Source organism: Melitaea cinxia, chromosome 27 (assembly GCF_905220565.1).
Source record: "Melitaea cinxia chromosome 27, ilMelCinx1.1, whole genome shotgun sequence".
Taxonomy (NCBI): domain Eukaryota; kingdom Metazoa; phylum Arthropoda; class Insecta; order Lepidoptera; family Nymphalidae; genus Melitaea; species Melitaea cinxia.
In genome coordinates, this window is record NC_059420.1 from 10792389 (window position 1) to 10819002 (window position 26614).

A 26614-nucleotide genomic window follows, 5' to 3' on the forward strand; every position below is an offset into this window, starting at 1 on the left:
ACGAAAATGCAGTAATGGTGAATACTTCGTTTAGTTTTAGCGTCGCAACTCGCAAGAGTAGCGCTCTGTTATTCTCGCTACATTCAAATGCAGTAATGGTGAGTACTGCGATTGGCCTTAGTTAGTATTCGCTGCAAAAAAGTTATACGCTGAATGAAAATACAGTAAACGTAGCAAGTACTGCATATTCTAGCACAAGCTTAATGCTGCAGATATGTTTAGCAAAGTTAAAATTTAGGTGCAAGTACTGTGTTACACGTTAAATAAAAAACGTGTTTTTAATAAGTAAAAATTGTAAATATATTTTTTACCTATAGATTACCTCCTTGGGATGTCATTGTGGCAAAAAAGTGAAAATCACAAAAATGTCGATTACTGCTAGTACAATTATCAGGGCAGTATAGTACTATAAAAGAAGATTAACAATTTGAAACAAACTCGTCAACTTTATTAGCTTTACATTAGAAAAGGTACACATAAATAAAACGCGAAATTATAAAATCTATAAATTATATTTTGTTCTCATTTCCAACTATTCATTTATACAGTTCAAAATAAATAAGTTTTAAATAATACTGACTAGATGCAATTCGTAACAACTTACTTAAGCCGTGCTTACGAAGTCCAACTGCTAATTCTCCAATGAATGTCTGACCAGAATATCATAACATTTATTTTGTTTTACAATACTAGATAAACAGAACTCCTTATACCAGTACAGTACGTAAAATATACATGTATAACAATAAAATGACAAAAATAAAGTCAAATTCATTAATACATCGCCTACGCGAGCCTACGCTCGTGCCTTGGTTCTACAATCGTTAAAAAATAATGCTTTGGAATGAAAAAAAAATCATTGTATCATAGTTAAGTAGCTAAGGTACTAATTACTTAAGCTTTGTATAACTTAGCATACCGTTAGTTAGATAATAATAATAAGATAGATCTAGCTTTCGACCCGCGTTTTTTATTCACGTGGATTTCTATGAAAAAAATCTTTAAAATCGGTCCGATAGTTTTTATTTTTAGTTTATTTAATACAAGCGAAAATAAAAACACCGTGAAATATAGATAAAAAACTTCTCGTTAAGTACAAGTAGGTACCTAAAATGTCATCAATTGTATACTTTTAGCATTTTATATTTTCCATTGTCTACAAGCAGATTCTTTAAGATATAACATTCGAAATATTTTCACACACGACAACCAAATACTTCCTACAATATAGTCGTCATCTACATATGTAAAGATGGACACGAGAAGCGTAAAATTAAACCACATAACATTTCTAAGATATGTACAAAATATGAGTATGCACAGACGCGTAGCGAGCTTAACTCGCGCCCGGGGCACGACGCATTGTTAGCCCAATTCGAAAACCATATAATATGTCCGACAATATTTTGTTTTTAGGACCATTTGGCACCCCTGTGTTAGTAGCGCCAGGGCATGATGACCCTCCCCCCTACGCCACTGAGTAAGCACTAGTTTAATTTCAGTAAACATATCTCCTGCCTTACCTACTATTTGACTGACTCTTTAGCTCCAGTCGTGCGTCGGAGCTGACACACACTTTTTTTCTATGCAACTAGGTCAGCAAACAAGCGTACTGCTCACCTGATGGTAAGCGATTACTGTAGCTTATAGACACTTGCAACGTTAGAAGCATCGTTAGTGCGATGCCGACCCCCCCCCCCCCCTGGGAAGCTCTGGTCACCTAACTCACTACAGGAATACAACACTGCTTGACAGTTGTATTATTTAGCTGTGATCTTCTGAAAGGTCGAGACATATATCTAGCTGTGCCCTACCTCAGTTTAATATATAAGTTCACACTCTCCCTATACCTATTTACTAGCTGTGTCCCCGGGTTCACTCGCGTTAATTTGAGAAAAAGCCTACTAACATTTGATTATATATCCTTCTCGGTAAAAAGACTATGCAATACAAACATAATGTTCTATTAGTTTTGAGATTAGCGTGTTTAAACTCCATGGAAAAAAATCTCATAAACCTAATACATGGACAAATACAGACCAAATTCTCATACCGATTTATGAGATCTATGAACAAACAAAGAAAAACAAATTTAATTTCGCTGTCTGGTTACGGCAGTAAGGAATATAACCACACGAAGGTGGCCCCCTCCCCGTTGGTGTCATAAGAGGCGACTAAGGGATAACACAGTTCCACTACTACCTTGGAACTCAAAAAGCCGACCGATGACGGGATAACCATCCAACTGCTGGCTTTGAAATACACAGGCCGAAGACCGGCAGCGTCTTCGGTGCGACGAAGCCAGCCCTGCGGTCACCAACCCGCCTGCCCAGCGTGGTGACTATAGGAAAAACACATGAGTTCACGCCATAATGTGGCGGGAACTTGGGGAGGCATTGTCCAGCAGTGGATAGCGACAGGCTGAAGTGAATTAAATTTAAATAGGACCTAAGTAGGTACTGACGTTAATTTTTATTTAAATATCTTGTTTGTAAATTTCTTAGAAATGGTATGCAGTATATATGGTTTAATTAAATGCGTTATATTTGCATCACTCTGTATAAAAGTCTATATAATCATAATTTAATATATGAAAATTTATTAAACACACGGATTAAGCTCTCCGGTCATATTGACATGGGAACAGGTAACCTTCTGTCCGTTAGGTACAGCTATCCGAAATAACTTCCCCTGAGGCATACACACACACACCTTGAACTGGCTCGCGCCGTAAAATTTCTCATTATTCAATGGTATAGCTATGGGTAAATATCTGACATCTATGAAGACCCCCTCCTTCCCGCTTAAGACTACTGAGCCGTTGATGGACTTCAAGTAGATATCTTGGTCGGCACTCCAGAACAGCTCCTTGGATTCCATGTGGGTGCCTTCAGCTCCACGTAGATAAGCTGAGGTCTCTGAACGGAAGGTCAGGTCCTCATCCACTGGCGAGGAGATGCGTTTTGTTGATACTTGCTGTAAAAAAATGTATGTGCATAAATAAAAATGATTCGCGGGAACGTACGTAAGAGTATCACTTTTTTTTTCTTTTTGTGTTTATTGTCTGGAAAAAACAAGGTTTATCTAAAAAAACGAAAAACGACTTCGTTTGGTCGCAATTTAGTAAACAATTTCTTTTCAGTTCGCAGAGTTACAAAATAAAGTTACTCCTTACTACATCAGCTAGATAGCAGCCAGTGAAAGTCCCGTCAAAATCATCAAGGTCAAGCTGTTTCAGAGATTAGCCGGAACAAGACAAGAAGACAGACAGACAGACAAAAATTATAAAAAATGACATTTTGGTATATGTATGAATTTAGTAAAAAGCGGTTATTTTAATATTACAAACAGACACTTCAAATGTGTTTATAGTATAGGGGGCGTTCAAGTATTACGTAACGCAAATTTTGAAGATTTTTGACCCCCCCCCCCCCCCCCCCATGTAACGCGCAGTAACGTTTTCCTGCACCCCCCTCCCCCATAAACGTTACGTAACACCCAACTGACCATTTTTATCCAAATGTCACAACTTTTTTGAACAAACTGCCGGAAAGTCGCTAAATTACTTTTGTTATTGTTCTAATCGCGTTTGCGGTAGTAATTAATGAATAAAACATTAGATTTCTAATTCGCAATAGATGCGTATTTTATTTATTCATATATTTATTTAATAAATAATCGCACATAATAAACATTTACTAAAGTTTCAAATATATTAAATTGGCTCAAAGTCCTAATAAACTTACACGTAACAATTCAGTGAGGGATTCTCCGTGAGTTGCCAACTTGGGAGAGCAAAATAAAAATGTCGTACAATACAATCGGGGGATTCCTCGTAAACCATAAACGAAAAGGATTGCCAACTTGGGAGATTTTAATACCCTAGTTTTTTTTATTTAAATAAAATACGTGTTACGTAACGCGTTGTTCAAACCCCCCTCCCGCCCCTGTAACGCATCGTAACGTTTTACAAGACCCCCCCTCCCCAAAATTGCGTTACGTAATACTTAAACGTCCCCATAAGGATGTGTAAGTTCGCTGACGGATACTGGATGATGACTGCGGGGAACCAAGACTTGACGTAAAAAGTTAGGCCTATACTAGACTAAAACAAAGTAAAGGCTGTTTTTATAATGATTCGCAAGCATATATTTATATAGAATTTGAAAATAAATTATTTTATTTTTAATGGCATGGCATTAAAAATAATTTAATAACTAGGATGGCAAATATACGTATGGTCCACCTTATGGTAAACGCTTACCGTAGCCTATGGAGGCCTGCAACGCCTCGATCTTGCCCAGGAGCTCTGGCTACCTTACTATCCATTACAGAGAGACTTTATCTGTTACAGAGAGATTTTAACGAAGCGTTAGCGCAACGGTCAGAGCACTGGCCTATGGCTGTTGCGCTGGCGTTTGCGGGTTCGATCCCTTCCCATGTCATATATTTATATTGACCATACAGACATTTATCGTGGTTTGGCTGTTTGTGCTTGTGTAGTGTGATTCCAAGCCCCCGACATAGCAGTAAATCATAGTGAAGGCCATTGAGTGTGAGGCATTTATTACAGCAACCAACCATTGCAGTGGTGGGTGCAATCAGAAAATAAGATTTTCACATCACATATAGCAAAAATTTTTCAGAAGGTAAATTTCAATCTTAGCCTTGTCCATTTAACAATTTGATCATGAGCATATGATAACATTTGCAAGAAAATTCATTTGTAATAGGCTACGTCTATAAATAAGGACCAACTTGAAACATTACATTTATAAGATTTGTTTTAAAAGGAATTGGATTGTTTCTAGTTTAAGAATTAAAAATTTTGTAAAAAAAAATATTAATATATAATTTTAGTAATAATTATCATACCTTAGCGCTCAAACTGTTAACACTCTCTGAAATGGTAATCTCAGGGCTGGCCGTACTGAACACCCGCTCGCCTGAGTCAGGGTCGGTCAGCTCGAGCGAGTTCACCCCCTTTACGAAGACTCCTGATGTGTTCACCACCAGCTTTGTATCTGAACGGGATAGTCTGAAATAATACAATACAAATACAAGAGTACTGGTTTTAAGTGGATTTATCTAATTTTCTTATTTGCATACAAGTTTAAAGAACTTTGCTTAAGACACAAGTAATGTCAATCAGAAAAAAAAGGAAAAACACAGGTACCTATGTCAAAATTAAAAAAAAAAAGATAAATGTAGAAATAGAAATATATAATATTATCAAAATACAATATAAAACAATTAAAATTTATGATGTCAATAAAAATACATTACTGTCAGTGGATTAAATATTATAAGAATTAAATATCAATCATTTGGATAAGAAATTCATATGTGGACATTGTAACTACCAACTACAATGTCAAAATACAATATTTAGTTACAGGGCCGGATTTAGAGGTCTGGAGGCCTCCGGGCAACAAAGTAGTAGAGGCCCCTTGGCCCCCAACTATTTTCCAAATAAAATAGACAATTTTTTAAAAGCTAAAATGCGCAAAATTATGAAAGTCTTATTTACTAGTCTGAATTTAAAATTATTTTTTTCTGAAGTCTAATGTAGGGCCCCTCTTTTGTGGAGGCCCCGAGGCTGTAACCCCGGTTGCCCGCCCTGAATCCGGTTCTGTCTAGTTACATTCACACACCACTACACTAGATTGCTTGTAGGGCATATATCTATATAATTATCACATTTCCTTTACCTTGTCTGTAAATTAAACAGCACAGAACCATTTTCACTCACAATACTCATAGGAGTATCACTAAAGCTGTCGATTATCCCGTCCTTCTTATAAATGTGGTCTAAATCTGTCAATCCAAAGAATTTGATGGCTTTGTGCTCGGAGAGAAATTCCATACTTTCAAGGCCTGTAAAAGAACAGTATGCAATTATAATTGGTATATTATGCAGTAGTATAATATATTTTGATACATTATGAATGTCTGCCTCCTCTATTGTTTAAATTATATAAAAAATTTATGTTAAAAATTTTAGTTTACTAAAAAATTTCACTGTGCAAGAAGACTGATAATTTGTTTTGTTTAATTAAACTCTAATAATACTAACATTCAGTCCTTGTGGGTCTTCAGACCGTGCCTCGGAGAGCACGTTCAGCCGTCGGTCTCGGTTGTTATCGATCGTTACTCATAGTATATATCCGAAAACCCGCATTAGAGCAGTGTGGTGGAGTAAGCTCTGATCCTTCTCCTACATGGGGAAAGAGGCCTATGCCCAGCCGTGGGATATTACAGACTAAAGCGTAATATTAACATTATTTCGAAGTTATGTTTATATAAAACACAAAAATATACCTTGTCCAAGCCTCAAAACTGCGAGTATCGTAAAAGTCAGTACTAAATTTCCGATCGCCAAGATAAATAACAAGCAAACGATTGTCCAAAACGCGAAAGTTCTTCGTCCCTTATGAACAGACTTCGTCACATCGTTTCCGTTCTTATCGGAGTAGTTTTTCATCATGTTTGTAGTTGTTTTGTGTAAAAATACTTGGCTTTGAGAGGGCGTTTTAGTTAATAACGCCTTTTCTCCCCTATTTCTCTCTAGAGTCGTGTCCGACATCGCTTCTGATAAGGGTGATGCTCCACGAAGATTTGGTATCATCGTTGTATCAACGTTGTATATAACCACAGGTAATTTCTATAAATTAGGTAAAATTATAAATAGACCAAATTATTTCGGCAGTACAATCAAAATATTGAGCGAACATTAGCTAATGCTATTGGTCCATTTTTAACCAATCGAAATCTGTGTCAACTTGGACGTATGGCATATTGCTTATAAAACCATTTTATGAGCAATATGCCATACGTCCAAGCTAATAAATAAAATAAAATCGTATTTCAATAACAAATTTAAGACATATACTAGATATTTTTAAAGAAATTTAATCTATACAAAATATGATATATGTAATTATGGGATATTGTAACAACTAACATTTTTTTTTATGATAAGGATATTTTTAAACAATTTTTAAACTATATGCAATGCTGACAATATGATCAAGCGATTTTGACTTGCTCACTGAGTTTTGACAATTTGCTTTGTAATCATGGCGTCTGAACGTTATAGTTTTTCTCTAACAACTTTTAGGTAAATTTATGTGTTTAATATTAAAATTACATCTATTTAGTTACTATTTTACAGTGCTTTAATGTTACTGAAAGTTTTATATCACAAAAAATCTTAAATACTTATCTGGCCGGTGTTTGACCAAAGTAACTTTTTAGTGTAATTTAAGTGAAATTAATTAAGATATTCATTTATAATTGCAGCCCTTCTGGTAAATTGGTACAAATCGAGTATGCTCTAGCTGCTGTAGCCGCCGGCGGTACTTCCGTCGGTATTAAAGGTAACATATATAAATATATTTTGCTTACAGGTTACGTTTTCCCTTACTCATCGTTTTCTTATTAGTATTTATTTAGAACTTGAATGAAAAAAAAAAAACATATAAAAAGAAACTGTCTAGAATTATAAAAAATAAAGTATTCAATTTTTTTTTTTTATAATTAAATGATTTTAGAAATACAAAAAAATATTCTTATTTAATAATTGTATAAATTATTATTAAAATACACATTTAAATAAAACATTTCTAACAATTCCAGCGTCAAATGGCGTCGTGATTGCAACAGAAAATAAGCACAAAAGTATTTTGTATGATGAGCACAGTGTCAACAAAGTCGAGATGATTACTGGACATATTGGTGAGTGAAAAAAAGGCTGTTATATAGCACTGAAGTGAATATGGCCTTCTGCATGATATGTCACATTGTTAACAGCACTAAAAGGAACAACTTGAAAGGGGTAATAACAAAACATAGAGATTAGTAGTTTTAATACACTTTCCTGTGTCCTATTGTTCCAATCAGAAAAAAAAACAACTCACAAAGCTTCATCACTCATCATCACTTCAGCCTATTGCACTGCCGACTGCGATAAGCTGAACTGATGATGATGAATTGCATTCTACCTGACTCAGTGAACTTCGTATGACCATTTTAATGTTTTTGTGAATGCATTTATCTATTTCTTTTTTTATTTTATTCTATATAACCTTTGTCTTGTCAGTCAGTCAGTCAGTTCAGCCTATTGCAGTCCACTGCTGGACATAGGCCTCCCTTTGTCTTGAAGATATTGAAAACAAAGAGGAATTACATAATTTGGTACAGTTGTTTGGAAATACAAACATTTTGGCAATTTATTTTTATTAATATTGCTAGCTGTGTGCGTGACTTCGTCCGAGTGGAATTTAACAAAATATTTACTGCAGTTCTCAGTTATAAAATAAAAAATAAATAAATAAAAGAAGCAGCTATCTGCCAGTGAAAGTCCCATCAAAATCGGTCCAGCCATTACAGAGATTAGCCGGAACAAACAGACAGACAGACTCACAGACATAAAAATTATAAAAAATGTTGTTCTGGTACGTATATGTATCGTCTATATATATCATCATACATTTGAATTTAGTTAAAAGTGGTTATTTTAGTATTACAAACAGACACTCCAATTTTATTTATTTATATAGATTATGTTCTTTTATTCATGTGCATACTCTATATACAGCAATTATTTTTGGTTAGTTTATGAATCATATAGCTTGACTTTTAAACAATTTCCAGGTATGGTGTACTCGGGCATGGGCCCCGACTACCGGCTGCTGGTAACACAGGCTCGCAAGATGGCTCAGCAGTACTTCCTCATGTACCGCGAGCCGATACCAACGGCACAGCTTGTACAGCGGGTGGCTACTGTGATGCAGGAATACACCCAGTCTGGGTAATTTTATATATTTTATTAATTAAAGTGTTAGTTTTGTTGTGCAACTTACCTGTCTAAGTCAATTATTTACAGACGCAACTGTAGAATTACCTCCTAATTAGCTTTTATATTAACAGATAGTATCTTATACAAGCTGATTCCACAGACATTCTGTCTTACGAACTGACTAATGCATTAACTTGAAATAATCATTTAGTTTGTTTTTGAATTTTATTAATTTTTCATTCCATAAAACCGAATTACATTTAAATTATTAGAAATTGAGAACGCCTAATAAAAAAATTAACCCAATTGGTCCAGACATTCTTGGGTTTTGCACTTAGCAATATTACAGTGCATCATAGCACAGTGCACAAGCAATTCATTTTTTATACGGGGTGAAAGGGGGCTCGTATCATATCTATGCATGGAATGCCCCATCCAAAAACAATGAATGGTTCTGGAGTAAATTAATTTTTAAATATTTAAAAAAAAAAACCTGATTTTGTAGGAAAAAAGTCGATGATTTTATTTCTTACTTATTTCTACACAAATTTTATTGTGATAATTATTGTTTAATCATTGTTTTATTAAATTAAATTAATAATCATCACTTAGAGGTTAAAACTTTTAAACTAGGTTCTTTGAAAGTGAGAAGTAAAAAATAAGGCGTCATACTTTCATTTTTATTTAATCGTAAAATAAAATATTATTTATAAAAAATACGCGTATAAAGCACATAAAGAAGTACCTGAAAGTACATAAAGTTTATAAAATTAAGACAAAAATACTTGCTAATAAAACCATGTACCGTGTAATATCAAACTGCAGAGACTCATATAAGCAGACGCCGCGCCGGCCCTTATGTTGACCCTTTTGTTTTTATAGTAACACATGCGAGTTTATTGTTGTCGTTTTAGATATTGAGTTCATTGTTAAACATGTGCAATGTCATTTTTAGTTAATGAGTTGTTGTTGTTGTTGTTGTTGTTCACGGGCTCTTATGCGCAACTCGACGTCTTGGTGCGCCTTTTTTGCGTGATCGGCTGGTGGGCACTATTCGTGCCAGCCATGCTCCTTGAGGAAGCCTAGCAGACCCTTCACGTTGCCGACGACTTCCTGGAGCAACCTCGGTGTCCCAAGGTGTAGTGCCCTGTAGTTCGCCACACCACCGCATTCCAGCAGGATATGTGAGGCCTAGTTAATGAGTCAATACGACAGTTAAAATTTCAATTTAAGTTTTTCATTTCCATACCAAATAAATTTAATTTCAATGGTGGATTACAGTAATGAAGAATAAGCTGACATTTTCTATTGTTATGGACTTAGTTGTGGAAATTCTTCACAAGTATGAAGAGAATATCAGCTACGTTTTCCAAATCGTCACCTGCCAAGTCATAGAGTCTTTGCTACACACCATCGTATCAGGGAAACTGGCAGCGTTCAACAGAGGCTACCCTTTCACCCTTTATACATAAACTATTTCAAAATGTTTGATATGTAATGTAATGAATTGATATATTACACCCACTAAAGACATGAGTTTAAATGGTACAGTACGGTAGACCATACAGCAAAAATACATAATCTTGTATATAAATATCTAGTCTCAAATGTGTAATTTTTGAATGTAGGTTAGAAATGGTACCTAGTATATACGGTTTCATTAAATGCATCTCGTTTCTGTGCTCTCTACATAATTTTTTTTGTTATAGAGGTGTCCGTCCATTTGGTGTGTCCCTACTGATCTGTGGCTGGGATAGCGGTCGCCCATACCTGTTCCAGTGCGATCCCTCCGGAGCTTACTTTGCTTGGAAGGCGACGGCTATGGGGAAGAATTTCAATAATGGAAAAACTTTCTTAGAAAAGAGGTAATATATGTTATAATACAAAACAATATAAAATGGCGAACAATAGTAAATTGAATGGCTATGAAATAAATAAGAGCGTAAATATCGCACAGCTGTGCAAAGGTCTCTCCGCCGTAGTAGAAAAAGGAACATTATCCACCATCCTGTTCTTCTGTAAGTTGGCAGAGAAACAATCATAATCATGTGTCACGTTTGCTGTGTGGTTACGGCATTAAGAATATAGCCACCCTCTCTTTCCGTGGGTGTTGTACGAGGCAACTAAGGGATAACACAGTTCCACTACCACCTTGGAATTTATAAAGCTGACCGATGGCGGGATAACCATCCAACTGCTGGCTTTGAAATACACAGGCCGAAGATGGGTAGCAGCGTCTTCGGTGCGCAATGCCAGCCCTTCGATCACCAACCCTCCTGCCCAGCGATGTGATTATGGAAAAAACACACGAGTTCACTCATTTTTGGCGCGAACTTGTGGATGCCTATGTCCAGTAGTGGACTGAAAGAAGCTGAAATGATGATGATGATGATGATGAATCACGTGTCAATGATAACAAGCAAGACTGTCAACTTTACATGCTATCTGAGACACTGAGGGGCAAACTCACAATGATATATATCCAGACCAGAAACAGATGTTCTACAAAAACTATATACATATATACTCTCTGACTCCACAAACGTTGTTTCGCCATATATTTTAAGAACCTCCTTATAATTTAGAGGTATGAAAAATAGATGTTGGCCGATCTACCTGATATGCACACAAAATTTCATAAAAATCGGTCCAGACATTTCGGAGGAGCATTGTAACTAACATTGAATTGATAAGAGAATTTTACAGATAAGATATATATACATTATACAGAAAAGCAAATTAAATAGATCTGTTTTAATTATCCTTTTGTGTGAGACACGCCGCAATCCTCACTATATCTCTCACTATACTTTGTATGAGTGGTAGTTTTTAATCGTTTTTAAAACATTTCCAGATACACAGAAGAGTTGGAACTAGATGACGCCGTTCACACAGCGATCCTAACGTTGAAGGAAGGCTTTGAAGGACAAATGACGGCCGATAACATTGAAGTCGGGATCTGTGATGCTAACGGGTTCCGTAGGTTGGAACCCGCGCACGTTAAAGACTACTTAGCGAATATACCATAATACTGTTAAATAAATCTTTCATTTTCTATTTGTGATTTGAGTTTTATTTTAAAATCTATATATAATAAAATTGTAATAGAGTCAGTTTGTTTATTTTATTTTATAATACTTAACGTGTTGAGTGAAAAGTTTGATAATGACTGGACTGATTTAACATTTTTTTAATGCTTTGTATAAGATCAATCAAATCACAGCAAAATAATACTGTTTTCAAGCAGTATTGTGTTCCTGTTGGTGAGTAAGGTGACCAGAGCTCCTGGGGGGATTGGGGATTGGGTCGGCAACGCGCTTGCGATGCTTCTGATGTTGCAGGTGTCTATAAGCTACGGTAATCTCTTACCATCAGGTGAGCCGTATGCTTTTTTGCCGACCTAGTGACATAAAAAAAAAGATACTTGTGGAGGGAAAATTGAGAAAACTGGAAAATTTAAGAAAATATGACGATTGTTTATATTTTACACTTTTAATAGTTCGCAAGACAGGACGAGATCAGTCTGTCGGGTCAGCTAGTTCTAATTACTAGTGGTCGCCCAGTGGACGAAATTCGACCAAATTTATTTAAATTAACAATTTGATCAAAATACTCCTGTTTAAGGGTAAACTAATTGTATCTATGCCGGTCTGTTTTCCTCCTATTGAATTGTATGCTGGGCGATTGCAGCGGGTAGTTTTAGGTATCTCCGGCATGTTGTAACGGATAATCTGTCCGATGACGCCGATCTGGCGTGGGAGCGCAGGGCATTGGCGGTTCGAGGGAATATGATAGCCCGTAGATTCGCTCGATGCTCCATTCCAGTAAAAATTACTTTACCAATCTTTTTACATGAGTATCCTATGGGTGAGTCATACCCGTCGGTCCGCCAGTGCCCTGCTGAACAGTCCGTATTGTAAACTATTGTGTTTGAAACAGGGACTCCAAAATTTTTACACAATTTGTATCCGTTTTTATCTGGATCCAGATAGCCCAGATAAAAATTATTATTATTATTATTGAACATTAAACCAAAGAACAGGAGTATATGCGTGTGTATAGTTTTTTTTAAATTGATTTTTACGACAACGACTATTTTACCATTTTCAACAGCCAGAAACGCTTATTTGCGGCTATATTTAATTAGGCAGCCATATATAATAATAAACAAAAAAATAGCTTTAATTTGATAAATAACTTGTAACGAGATGGCGTTATTGTATTATCCACTAGGGGGCAATGATAATTTATTGTTTCAAAAATCAATAAACAAAAATTTACTTAAAAATACTAGCGACCAGATTTTGATAGGCAACCTGGTCGATAGATAACCAACTTCCAAAAAAGGAGGAGGTTCTCAGTTTGACTATTTTTTTATGTATGTTATCTCAGAACTGAACTGCGTGGACCAATTACGATAATGATTACATAGGTAGTATAAAACAAATTCGCTTCCCGCTGTCTGTATGCTTAGATCTTTATAACTACGCAACGGATTTTTATGCGGTTCTCTTTAGTAAATAGAGTGATTCCAGAGGAAGGTTTATATGTATGTTCCACTACAACCTTGTAACTGGAAAAGCCGACTGATGGCGGGATAACCATTCTTGGGTGGCTTTGAAATACACAAGCCGAAGACGGGCAGCAGCGTCTTTGATGCGACAAAGCTAACCCTGCGGTCACCAATCTGCCTGCCCAGCACGGTGACTATGGGCAAAAAAAAAACTCCATTGTTGTGCGAACTTGTGGAGGCCTATGTCCAGTAGTGGACTGTATTAGGCTGTACTGATGACCTGATACATGTATAATAAAGTAGAGAAACACTGATAGTTTTTGCAACCGTGCGAAGCCGGGGCGGGTCGTTAGTAAAAAAATAATCGAGAGGCGGCGCGTCTCATGTCGTCCCATCGAGTACTTTTTGAATTATCTCCAATTAAGCGATTAACTTGACATTTTTTTCGTCGACCGTCGAATACAAATTACACTTTACACCTCATAACTTTTTATTAGGTGAACCGATTTCAATGATTCTTTTTCTAATCAAAAGCTGTTGCTTGTCGCCTAGTCTACTGATGAGTACTTTTTGAGAAATTTATTAAAGACGAAAAAATAGTCTTGTAAATAATGACTAATTTTTCGGCTCGCTACCTTGTATTACTTGTCGATGTTGTTAAAGTTGTTTTTTTTTTTTTTCGTTTGCTAGTAGCCATAATTATTTATTTACTAAGGGCTGGAGATCATCCTTTTTATACAAGTTGCTCCTCTGGTAACATACTTCTCCATAGCCATCCGCTGATAAACTGTCACGCAGTTTGGCGGATTAGATAATTGTACAGTATTTTTGATCAAATAAATAAAGAATTATTATTATTATTATTCATACTATTTTTCTTAGACTGCCGCATACAACTAAAAAACCGCATATAAAAACGAATTATTTTTCTAGTAGAATGATTTTAGTGTAAATTATAGCCGTGCGACGCCGCGTTGGCGCAACGGTCACAGCCATGGATTGTACCTGTTGCGCTGGCGGTTGCGGGTTCGATCCCCGCACATGACAAACATTTGTATTGGCCATACAGGTGTTTGCCGTGGTCTAGGTGTTTGTGCAGTCTTTGTGGGTCTCCCCACCGTGCCTAGGAGAGCACGTTAAGCCGTCAGTCCCGATTGTTATCATATACACCTGATAGCGATCGTTACTCATAGTAGGGAATATATCCGCCAACCCGCATTGGAGCAGCGTGGTGGATTAAGCTCTGATCCTTCTCTTACATGGGGAAAGAGGCCTATGCCCAGTACTGGGATATTACAGGCTGAAGCGATAGCCGTGCGTACCTACGCCCTCACGAAAAATATTATACGGAACGAGTCTATCAAAGTAGCTCGTGCTAGGAATTTTTTTCATAAGAACCGTGATCTATTACAGTTATAGAACCCCTATTTGAAGGAACGCAGTTAGGAGTCTAACACCCTATATTTCTTTTAATAAATTCTTATTAATTAGTACGATTTTGTTTTTGTTACCCACACATTAAGAAATTCTAAACATTTTTTAATATCATATCAAAAATCGACCGTTCCAGCGGGGATCGAACCTGCATCTCCGACTGAAGAAGTTCTTATCATGGCAATATGATTAAAAATCTAAAATAAAGATCATCTTGGCAAAACAGTTTAAATCAAATTACAAATATTAAATAAAAACAACGTATACTTTTCTTTTGTAAACGAATTCCACGTAGTGCGTCATAGCGATGGCGCTTTAATTTTGCGAATGAAAAGTTGCCTTTTCGTAAACAAATGTTATAGTGATGTAAATTTGTGACTTGTATGTAGTTATCGATAAGTTGACTTTAGTTAAAATTTATTATTTGAAAGACCTAATTCGAAGTCAGCGATCTGTCCTCAGAGATGCCTATAGCCAATAGAGGATGAAAAAGGTTTAAAGATAAAAAATTATACAAATAAAATTTACAAAATTTACAGTTTTAGGTATCATTAATGAGTAACGAACATTATACCATTAAAAATGTTAAAATCATCAACGTGTTCAAGATTTTCTCATACATAATAAGTACCAGCTTACGCGACTAAAAAAGAGAAAATACTGCCATCTGTTGAACCTCCTCCTTTTTTGAAGCCGGTTGGAAAACGTTTTATGAGATTTTCATCATAGTGTATATAGTGTTTTTATAGTCAGTTGAAATATACTTTATTCTCTAAAATTAGTTCTAACAATTAAAAAAAAAATCTTATTTAATTTTTTATTTTATCTACGATCTTAGAATGTTGACGTCATAAACCGATTAAAGTGATCCATTTAGATTGTCAATGTCATATTATCATGTCATGTCTATTTATCAAAAATATTTTAATAGTGATTCTCATAAACAACATGAGCTCATGAGATGATTTTATTAATATTATTAGTATCATTTATTTGGTATGTTGTCAATAATATATTTTCATAAGACTTTGTCAATGCTATCTCAGTATAGAATTAAGTATTTAAAAAGAGGCATAAAATACTTATTTTAATTTCAACTAATTTTTTAAGGAAATAAGCATAGAAAAGAAATAAATTTCGTATTGCTATGGTTCAGTGGCGTAGCGCAAGGGTAGCTGAGGATGGCCATATCCTTAGGCGGCACACGAAAAGGGTGGCAAAATCATCATGATTTTTGAAGTAAAACTTCTTTACGCACACTTGACTTGGGGACTAAGCTGGTGAATACGTGACGAGAGTGTTACGAAAAGTGGGATAGGTCGAAGCAAACGGAAGTCGAGAGGGAGATATCTATAAGTTAGTGAAAATAGAAAGAGAGAGAATTAAGTTTCGTATATAACTGTAGAGGCAACTAAAGGTTTACGAGAAACATTAAATGGATATAAAAAGAGTGATATGTACATGAAAAACACTGACCTACTTCTTGACTCGTTGGATATAAAAAATAATGTATTAGTAACTAAATAATAAAGTAACTGAAATTTTTTTATCGTCAGAAAAATACACAAGTTTGGATATATTGTTATTTTCATATTGTCAGAGCAAAATCTCAAATTAAATTAAAAGAAACTTGCACTGAAATAACTTGACATAAAAATGCTTCATTTGTAGAAGTTATATTTATGGGATATGGCTGGAAGCTAATGAAATCACGGGCATTATCTAGATGTACATTTTAATAGATCGATGAACAGTAACTACTTTGATTGATAAAAGTCCTAGATAACACGCTCTAATATAATTATTAGAGTGTGTTATCTAGGACTTACTAATGTACTATCAGATCTTTTATACCGATAATATGCCACTACTTAGATAAATCAATTTTGATAAATAAAATAGTCCAATTATATAATCTCTTATACGTGAAATAGTATGTTATCTAATGCTTAAATCTTATCTACTCATGCTTCGATGTCTTCAGCGCATTGCAATTATGATAATTAATATCAGATATGTAACAGTCAAAATTCCGGGTTGATTCATGTTAATATGTGTTATTTTTATACGAAATTCTTGTGTGTATATCGATAGTCGATAAAAGCAATGTTATTATTTACTCATCACTAGTTATCTGGGTTGGAATGTTGCCACGTTTGAGATTTTTCCCCATATGTAAGATATATTTAATTTTGTTAATAGTTTAATTGTAACTACTTTTTGTTTTTAAACTTATAAAATGTATAATTAGTGTTTCAAAACAAATTTAATAAAAAAATTCATAATGTGTAATAAAGTGTTTCAAAATAAAATTTATTTCAAAGTACTTAAAATAATGTTCAAACTATTTAAACTCTTTAGTTAAACTGTTCACTTGGGAATAAAAAAAGAAGTACAACTATAATACAATTATTTGTAGTGAATTTATAGATGCATATTTCTTAATATAAGAAAATAAAGCAAATGTTTCCCAAAATATATAAATAATGTAATATAAAATATAAATATAGGTAAAATCTTTTTATTAAACAAGTAAACACTTATATGAAACGTGTTTATACCTATAATATATTATATAATCAGATAATACATTATCATAAAATTTGGGTAAAAGAGATAAATACAACGCGGCAACATCGCGAATCATACAGCACAACTCGTTCATTGCCTCCAATTGCCTCATTCAACAACTGCCGGTTGACATGGCTCAAGCGCGTGTGTTACGGACTAGTGGTGTAATTTTATTGTTGTTTCTAATAAAAAACACGCTCGCCGTGTCGCCGCCATGGATATTATCAGTTGATGTTAAGAATTATACGTGTTCGGAGACTGTCTGTGATTATTTGTTGCGAGTGAACGGGGAATTTGATGCTTGGTCGTTAACCTCTGAGCCGGCCGATTGCGTTTCACCTTCGGACATCAATGTTGTCGGTGTTGATGTGGAGCTGAAAGTTGATAGATCTGCGTTGTTGTACTTCTGTGCGAGGGGTGAGGATGGTGGGTGGTACCAGCAGGATATTTATTTGGATGGCGGTGACGTCATCTCGCGCAAGGAACGGTGAGTGCTAAAATTTATTTGTAACGACCGAGTTAGGTAACCTTTCAAATATTTATTCAATGCAAATTTGAATGACTAATGTTATGAATTCATTCTTATTTTGTTTTATAAGGAATATTATATATTTTTTTAAATAAAACTTAACGTATGCTTGACTTGGGGAGTAAGTTGATGAATTCGTGACGAGAGCGTTATGAAAAGTGTGATCGGGTAAGGCGAACAGAAGTTGAGAGGGAGATATAAGTTAGTGAAGGTAGAAAGAGAGACAGTTACGTTTCGTAAGTTTTACTTCAGTCGGTTAGTCTAACTTGTTTTTTTTCTATACACGTGTTTTAGTAAAAGGAAAAATATTTTTGTAGGTACATATTAAAAGTTATTTGTATGAGCTATGATGTGCATAACCGGTGATTAATTTATGGGAGGTTAAATTTTGGTTATTTCTGACTCTACCTTAATTCGAGTGCTGCGGGAAGTGCACTCATGCTCCGTTCCGCGACTTTCACACGTTATTTTCGAACAAATGTACGTAAAAAGGATCTCTACTGGAAGATCAACATTACGGTACGAATCTACCTTTAACGACTGAAAAATAGACACTTTTAAACAACGCGTCAGACATAATATTCTAATAAAATTAGTAACATTTCGTGCTAGAATATAGGTATAGAAATTCGAAAAATACCCAAAACCGAATCGTCACCCCATTGTCCACGTGGTCTTGGTCTGCCCTACCCCAAGAGTGTTTTTTTTTTAAGCCGGAGCCAACGGAGCCAAGCGATATTCTAACCTCAAAGGTGGTAGGTTATTTTTTCCGATTTAAAAATTTAATCTCAAAACTTTAACCACGATATCTCCGTAACCACGGGGTTTACACGATAATAGTTGTCCGGGGGGTAAAAAAACCAACCTCCCTCCCTCCCCTTCACCCTTCTCCCCCAACCCCATAAATTAGTCACAGGTTTTGTACAATTGACTTTTTATGAAATTACTTTGAATAAAAATAATATACGGCATTTTTAGGAATACATTCCAAAATAATTATACATAGCTTATTTTTACCCGACTGCCAAGGAAGGGTTATGTTTTTCGCGCGTATCTTGTATGTATGTATATTTGTATGTAATATTCTTTACTACCTCATATTTCCAGAACCACTGAACGGATTTACATAATTGAGGTATCGTTAGGTTCGTCTTAGCTGCCCAAGTGTTCTTAGATAGGTGACATTAAAAAAAATCAAACATGGCGGCTGCGCGAAGCCATTGTAGTTAATGAAAAAAAAAAATTTTTCTCGCAAAAAACTTTATGCAACGTCGTAGATAATATGCAGTCGGGGGCATGAAATTGAAGGATAAGTCAAATCATTCTCTCTTTGTGCATGTCTCCGACTGCATGTTATGTACGACGTTGCATAAAGTTTCGAAGGACTACCGTATTAATATATTTTAAATGTACAGCACAAAATGTTTGATATTGTTTCTATTTATTTCGCTGACTTTGTGTGCATATTGAATTTTTATCTTGTTCCAGCTTTTTCAGTTGATTTTCTATTAGTTGTTCTTCACGTAGGCGGGTTTTTTGTTTTTTTTTTATAATTTTTATTTTATTAAATGGATTTGATTTCGTATTACAATACGTAAGAACGTATGTTCATGAATTCTAATTACTTATTCATTATTTTAAATATATCAATGAAAGATGATGTGTGATTCACATCATAAATAATGAGGAAGATGGTGTATTTGTTGTCAAATGTTGATGAAATGTCGGTTTGTCTAACTTCGTTTAATTTTGACAGGAAAATGTGTCGTGTTTGTCATTGATAATGTTTGTCATATTAGTAATTGTACATGTGCTTAGTTCAGTTCAGATTGTAGATGTGTTAAGTGACAATTGAATGTCAAATTTGTCTATAGTGGTGGTGCCGTGGTCACGGTAACTGGTTTTTATGCTAGCGGTCGCGAGTTTAAACCCCCATAGTGACAAATATTTGTGAAGTCGACTTAAATTTGTGTCGTAGTTTGAAATCGTCCTGTATAGCTTTTAATTTGAATTTAATATTTACGAAATAATTTAAATTTTTTATTCAATGTGTAAAATATGGTATATGATATTAAATTTCAAAGACAAAATAAGATACTTCTGATCGATACTTGGTCTACCGTAAGATTTCTTAGTTACCTGAAGGTTCTTTTTTTTATAAAAAAAATAAAAAAAGTTACCAGTTATAAAAAATAAGTTTATCTCTCTATAAGTTCATCTCTTTATAGAATTTCTATCCATATAAATAAACATCAATCGCCGAAGTATATGTACGCTCGACAATTCTTTCATGTTCGTTATTGTAAGGATAGGGTTGGTAAAAAAAGCCGCTTCAGCTACCAAGACGTTCAGTTAGCCAACTCCTCCGCCGAGTCCTCGACAGACACTATCTTGTCTTGCGAACTTTTAAACGTTTAATAAAATAAAAATAAAAACCCGAATTTCTGCATAATTTTCTTAACCAACTAACTTTTAATTCCGTAAGAACTTTCTACAATGTGTTAAAACTTAAAAATCATTGAAAAGAAGATTAGACTGGGCTAGCCGTTTTCGAGCGTTGCGCTTAAAAACAAATTTAGTTGTGCCTCGCGGTTTCAACCGCGTTTATTTGAGGAAAAAAATACCCTATAGCCTTCCTGGGTAAATGGGTTATCCAACACAAAAATAATTTTTCAATATGTACGATTTTTATTTTTGTGTACCCACACATTAGGAATTCTAAACATTTTTGAATCCGCGTCTCCGACTGACCGTGTCGGAGACGCGGGTTCGAATCCCGCTGGAGCGGTCAATTTTTGATATGATATTCAAAAATGTTTAGAATTCCTAATGTGTGGGTACACAAAAATAAAAATCGTACATATTAAAAATAGCATGGTGTCGTCTCCTGTCAAAGATTTTCATTGTAATATGAAACTTTGAATAGTTACGGGTCTCTGTACAGAACTCACTATAGACGGCGCCACGGTTCGCTTAAACCGAAAATAAAAATCATCATATCAAAGATTTCGCTCTAGCGGGTACATCGTTCCATAGCTTACGCCGAGTTGCACGAAACAAAATTAAAATTTAAGTAGAGATTAAACTAATTTAATCACAAGAATCTCATACAATTCTTGCGATTAAATTAGTTTAATCACTACTTAAATTTTAATTTCTTTTCGTGCAACTGGGCGTTAATTGGCTAGAGCGCCGACACGGTCAGTCGGAGACGCGGGTTCGAATCCCGCTGGAGCAGTCAATTTTTGATATGATATTCAAAAATGTTTATAATTTTTCAATACAAAGAAGTAGATAAGTGCGTTTAAACATACAGACTTTTCAGCTTTTTAATATCTATATATTATATTCATACGTGAATCAAAAACTTTGTACCCCTTTTTATGAAAATTGCGCGGACGGAGGTGTATGAAATTTATACTTATAGTTTATATAAAGAAGAAGTGCAGAATGCTCATATTTTTTTTAAATTATGCTTAAAAAGCAAATAATCATAATAAAACAATAAAAAAACATTACTCACTACCATGTATTTGACAAACACACGCATATTATACTTTTTTGTTGATTGTCAGAATCTGTAGTCAAATTGAAAAATTTTAAAAATATTCTTTTTTCATTATTTTTTGGTTTTAATTAAATTTTTTGATTATGGTCGAATTTCGACCTCTGGGCGACCACTAGTTAGTATAAATGAAAGAGTCGGGAAGAGCGCGCGAACAAAACAATGTTACGCAACACTTTTCTTATAAATTAGTTTTTGTCCTTCAACAATTAACTAAAATACATTTATATGAACATTATAAACATAGTGAAATAAGGCTTGCGTCAACTCATTACTGTCAATTCTGGTAATAAGGATTAAAACTAATAATGTGATTACATCACTTAACAAAATATGTTGTAACTACTGTCGATCTATACATAATATATTGGGCCTACAAATTTGGTTCGGCCCCCCCCCCCCCCTTATAACTTAGGGGTATGAAAAATAGATGTTGTTCGATTCTCAGATCTACCTGATATGCACACAAAATTTCATGAGAATCGGTGAAGCCGTTTAGGAGGAGTTTAACTACAAACACCGCGACACGAGAATTTTATATATTTTAGATAATCTTATTTGCTCGCAACGTCGGTAGACGAAAAAATAATGAAAATAATAAATATTACTCAAAAAGTACCCACCACACGCCACACACCACATGAAATGTACCACCTCTCAATAATTTTTTTAAAATCATAATCTGTTCACCTAGTCAAAAGTGGTAAGATACATAAAAAATACATTCGAATTGAAAACCTCCTCCTTTATTGGAAGTCGGCTAAAATCGGGCCGAAACGTTAGCACGCGCATAACTTTCATACGACTGCACCTAATTGGATATTTCTTTTTTTGTGATCCCTATTTTCAATATATATATGTAAAAATATATATATATATATATATATATATATATATATATATATATATATATATATATATATATATATATATATATATATATATAATTATATAAACACAACACGTTATATTTCGTTACTGTTTTTTTAGACTCTTTTTGTTTATTTTAATGTCAGGACAGAAATATTTTTACATTAAGATTGTAAGAAAATTAGTTTAAATAAAGGCTTTAAATGTTGTTTTTCTTGTTTTAGGTAAGTGAATATTGTAATTATAATGTAATTTAAATGCTAATTGTAAATATAGAAAATATGTAATAATAGAAATTAATTTCTTGTTTTAGAGAACGCAAATATAGTCTTTATTTTGGGATTTCTACTAAAAGGAACAGAAAAAGTATAATTACTATTATATATATATATACATTTCCTTATTATTCTATATACATACATTTGTGTTTGTTTCTTTATAATGACGTATTTTCGTTTCACCGAGTTGCAAATCACAACGATTCTAATGAAGTTTCACTTCAATATATATAATATATAAATTTGTATCTGTAGGATACCGTCACATGTCGGATAGCTTAACAGCAATTGGTGAAACTGGGCCTAAATCTACAATTACTAAGCTGGAGTAGTATGTCTTGAAGGTCCATATAAAAACAAGAGTCTCACACGTGGTTACTTAGATATATTAAGAAATACCACGATATATTTATCATAAGCTTAATGTAAATATATGTTTACTGATAATAACAGCAAATAATGTCTGCGTGAAATGCTGGGAATGCAAGCAAATGTATTTACGTTACTCTTGCTGAATCGCAAACCAGGCGTTTAACCTTTGGTCCTGTTGGTTGGTTGGTTTGGTCCTACAGATAATTGTATTGCTGATGTCAAACAAGCGTACAATCCGCCTGGGGGGAATTGGGGGTAGGGGTCGGCAACGCGCTTTCGATGCTTTTGGTGTTGCAGACTTCTATAAGCGACGGTAATCGCTTACTATCGCGTGAGCCGCTTGATTGTCGATCTAATTATATATAAAGAAAAAAAAAACCGGTCACCGTAGTCTATGGACGCCAGCAACACCAGGCTAATCACAATCGCGTTGCCGACCGTACTACAGACTCTTGAAGTCTGGCTATCTTACCACAGGAACACAGGAAAATAATTGCTTGAGAGCGATATTAGTTAGTAAGTTTATGTTACTCCCCTATACGATCTGTTCCATATTTTGACAAGATATTTCCTGCAACCTTTTACTCAAGAAATAAGCTGCTACACATAAGATATAGCATATCATCAAGTGGACCATTTATTAGTTTACCAACTCAGTGCTATAAAAACATATTTTCTTATCCTAAGACCTATCCTCCTGAAGTTCTATCTATAAATTATATCTCTCTCTCAACTTCCGTTTGCCTCGCTTGATCACACTTTTCGTAACGCTTTCATCACGTCATTCACCGGCTTACGAAGTTTTGCTTCAAAATATGCATTATTAGACAACTGTTCCTCAGATCTTGTTTTTGAATACAAAAAGAATCATCAAAATCGTTACAACCATTAAAAAGTATTAGGTAACAAACACTTGGGTAACACACATAAAAAGTGCAAATTTGAATTGAGAAACTCCACTTTTTTGAAGTCGTTTTAAAATTCTATTAATTTATATCAAAAGCTGTAACAGGTTTTCAATCTGTCGGTTAAATTTATCGACTGGTTGAACGACATTTAAAATGCATTAATGATAGGTTTAATGTCAATTTGTCACGCCCTGTTTCCTCCCCTATTTTTACACGTGTCGACGTTATACGCATTTTATATTTAAAAAAAAATACACTTTTATTTATATAAAACCTTCTTCGCTTTTGATTGATTGTTTGATTTTGCCTGTAACATCTGGCCTGTATCATCCAACTGCTGGACAATGGCCTCTTTCGATATAGGAGCCGGCAGTTTAATCCACTTAGTTTGCTCCACTACAAGTTTACTTTTGTTTTTGTGACACCCTCACAAGAAAATCAGAATAAAATGGCCACGAAAATTGTCCAGAATTCTGCCTCGTATGGACTCAAATTGTAGGTTACATTAAAAAAGTCGTTTAGTATAGTAATACCCTATGGAAAAAGTCTTATAAACCTCATTAAAACTTGGACAAATGCGAATTAAATTCTCATACTGAGCTATGAGAGACTATGAATCTATGAGAATTTGGTCTGCATTTGTCCGTTAGGATTTCTAAGATTTTTTCCTTAAAAGGCGTTCTACACGGTCGGGACCGACCGCCGACCGTCGTGTCCTTGGTCGGGTCAACCAATTTTTGTATTCATTCTACACGGTCGGTGGTTGACTCAACTTGTTAGTTCTTCTCTGGTATTTGAAGCGATGGCTCCTTGCATTTTTAACCGACTTCCAAAAAAGGAGGAGGTTCTCAATTCGACTGTATTTTTTTTATGTATGTTACTTCAGAACTTTTGACTGGGTGGAGCAATTTCGACAAATTTTCTTTTGATCGAAAGGTGGTTTGTGTCATTTGGTCCCATTTAAATTTATTTGAGATCTAACAACTACTTTTCGAGTTATATCTAATAATTCGTTTTTACTTGACGCTTTTTTCGTCGACCTACGTTGTATTATTATACCACATAACTTTCTACTGGATGTACCGATTTTTATAATTCTTTTTTTGTTGGAAAGGGGATATTCCTAGTTTGGTACCATGATAAAGAAAGGATCTGATGATGGAATCCTAGAGAAATCGAGGGAAACTCTCGAAAATTTGCAATAACTTTTTACTGGGTGTACCGATTTTGATAATTTTTAATTTAATCGAAAGCTGATATTTATCATGGGGTCACATATAAATTTTATCGAGATCTGATAACTACTTTATGAGTAATCATTGATAACGCGTAGTTAATTGACTATTTTTTCGTCGATCTACGTTGTATTACTCGTCGATGTAATTGAAGTCGTTTTTTTTTTTCGTTTGCGAGCAAACACAATTATAAAGTAACAGAAGGTGGGTTTGGCAATAACTTTTTTATGATAAAGTGAAGTGAAGTTTTTTGGTTCTTTTCTTTGTATAAATCGGATCCAATGTCCCAAAGACATGGCAAATCAATATATAAAGATATAAATTCGGTCAGAACCTCTCGTTCGTGGCGTTCGTTTTGCGAATCCATTGCAATACGTGATGACATGCGCCCGTGACCATAGTTAATACACTTAAACTAGCTACCCGTGACGACTGACAAGCGCAAACTGAAGCGCTCGCGTCGGCCGACAGCGTTCCACACGGTCGGGACATGGTCGGGACCGACCACGAACGTAGCCTGTCGCGAGAGATGCGCTCGCGACCAAGGCCGTTGACATCAACCAAATATTGGTCGGGTCAACCGTTTTCCACACTGTCCATTTTTATATCAACCCGACCAAGGACACGATGTTGGGCAGTCGATCCCGACCGTGTAGAAGGCCTTTAAGGCGCTACCCCGACCAAATAACCTTGAGCATTCGTTCCCTCTTTGCCGCACCCCACCTCTACAATACTTCGTAAAACACTACTAGCGCTATTTGGTAAACAACTTACGAATACGCGTAAAAAATATAGATCATGGAGTCCGTAGACATGGCATTCATTAAAAAATTTTTTTTTTAAAGAAAGAAAGAAATGTTAATTGGTGAGTAAATTAATTTTGGTAATGAATTCAGTGACAACACCTACGTTAATAAATATATATATATATATATATATATATATATATATATATATATATATATATGTACTACAAATATATTTTATTTAATATTAATATAATATATAATATATTTGCTGTGTACAATAAAAAGTAAATTAATTTTATTTAATTGGTGCATAAATAATTTTGGTAATGAATTCAGTCACTACACTTACGTTCATAATGAATACTTACAACTTTTATTCTAATACTAGCGACTCGCCCCGGCGTCGCACGGGTGCAATGCTGATACTAAATATAAAATATATATAGATGAAAAGATACTAATATATAAAAAATATATTGTATTACATTATAATGTATATATTATATATTAGTACATTATTATATTACCGTTGCGTAGGTTTAAAGATCTTAGCATACAGACTGTGGAAAGCGACTTTGTTTTATACTATGTAGTGAAGTATAAGTATTCATGATACTCGTTTGGTGTTGACTTTTTGGATTGAAGGCGAGTTATCTATCTTATACTATTAAACGAGCAATTCTTGTATATATATATATATAATCTGAATCTCGGAAACGGCTCCAACGATTTCCATAAAATTTAGTATATAGGAGGTTTCGGGGGAGATAAATCCATCTAACTAGGATTC

General features: G+C 34.7%; 3 protein-coding genes across 3 annotated transcripts in view; 2 read left to right on the plus strand and 1 right to left on the minus strand.

Annotated features, from left to right (window-relative positions):
- Positions 1–2545: 2545 nt before the first annotated feature.
- On the minus strand, positions 2546–6628 carry LOC123667166. Its single transcript, XM_045601134.1, has 4 exons — positions 6322–6628; positions 5712–5877; positions 4876–5038; positions 2546–2976 (listed from the first exon to the last, which is right to left on the minus strand). Exons 1-4 carry the CDS (start codon positions 6626–6628, stop codon positions 2602–2604), a joined length of 1011 nt encoding a protein of 336 aa, XP_045457090.1. The 3' UTR covers positions 2546–2601.
- Positions 6629–7017: 389 nt separating this feature from the next.
- LOC123667173 (proteasome subunit alpha type-2) lies at positions 7018–11864 on the plus strand. Its single transcript, XM_045601142.1, has 6 exons — positions 7018–7120; positions 7303–7379; positions 7639–7737; positions 8656–8812; positions 10510–10665; positions 11655–11864. Exons 1-6 carry the CDS (start codon positions 7080–7082, stop codon positions 11827–11829), a joined length of 705 nt encoding a protein of 234 aa, XP_045457098.1. The 5' UTR covers positions 7018–7079; the 3' UTR covers positions 11830–11864.
- Positions 11865–17449: 5585 nt separating this feature from the next.
- The window catches only part of LOC123667018 (unextended protein-like), a 57034-nt gene continuing 47869 nt past the window's right edge, over positions 17450–26614 (plus strand). The window contains exon 1 of the mRNA XM_045601027.1: positions 17450–17805. Within this exon, the coding sequence (XP_045456983.1) occupies positions 17450–17805 (356 nt within the window). The remainder of the gene's footprint in view (positions 17806–26614) is intronic.

What these genes read in the sequence shown, in the direction of transcription:
- LOC123667166 (XM_045601134.1), bottom strand. Translation starts at nt 6,628, where the DNA reads ATGATACCAAATCTTCGTGGAGCATCACCCTTATCAGAAGCGATGTCG. An exon ending in CTGTTTAATTTACAGACAAG is followed by an intron (nt 5,039 to 5,711) that starts GTAAAGGAAATG and finishes GTATTATTTCAG; the next exon opens with ACTATCCCGTTCAGATACAA. An exon ending in TTAACAGTTTGAGCGCTAAG is followed by an intron (nt 2,977 to 4,875) that starts GTATGATAATTA and finishes ATTTTTTTACAG; the next exon opens with CAAGTATCAACAAAACGCAT.
- LOC123667173 (XM_045601142.1), top strand. Translation starts at nt 7,080, where the DNA reads ATGGCGTCTGAACGTTATAGTTTTTCTCTAACAACTTTTAG. An exon ending in TTTTCTCTAACAACTTTTAG is followed by an intron (nt 7,121 to 7,302) that starts GTAAATTTATGT and finishes TTATAATTGCAG; the next exon opens with CCCTTCTGGTAAATTGGTAC. An exon ending in TACTTCCGTCGGTATTAAAG is followed by an intron (nt 7,380 to 7,638) that starts GTAACATATATA and finishes TAACAATTCCAG; the next exon opens with CGTCAAATGGCGTCGTGATT.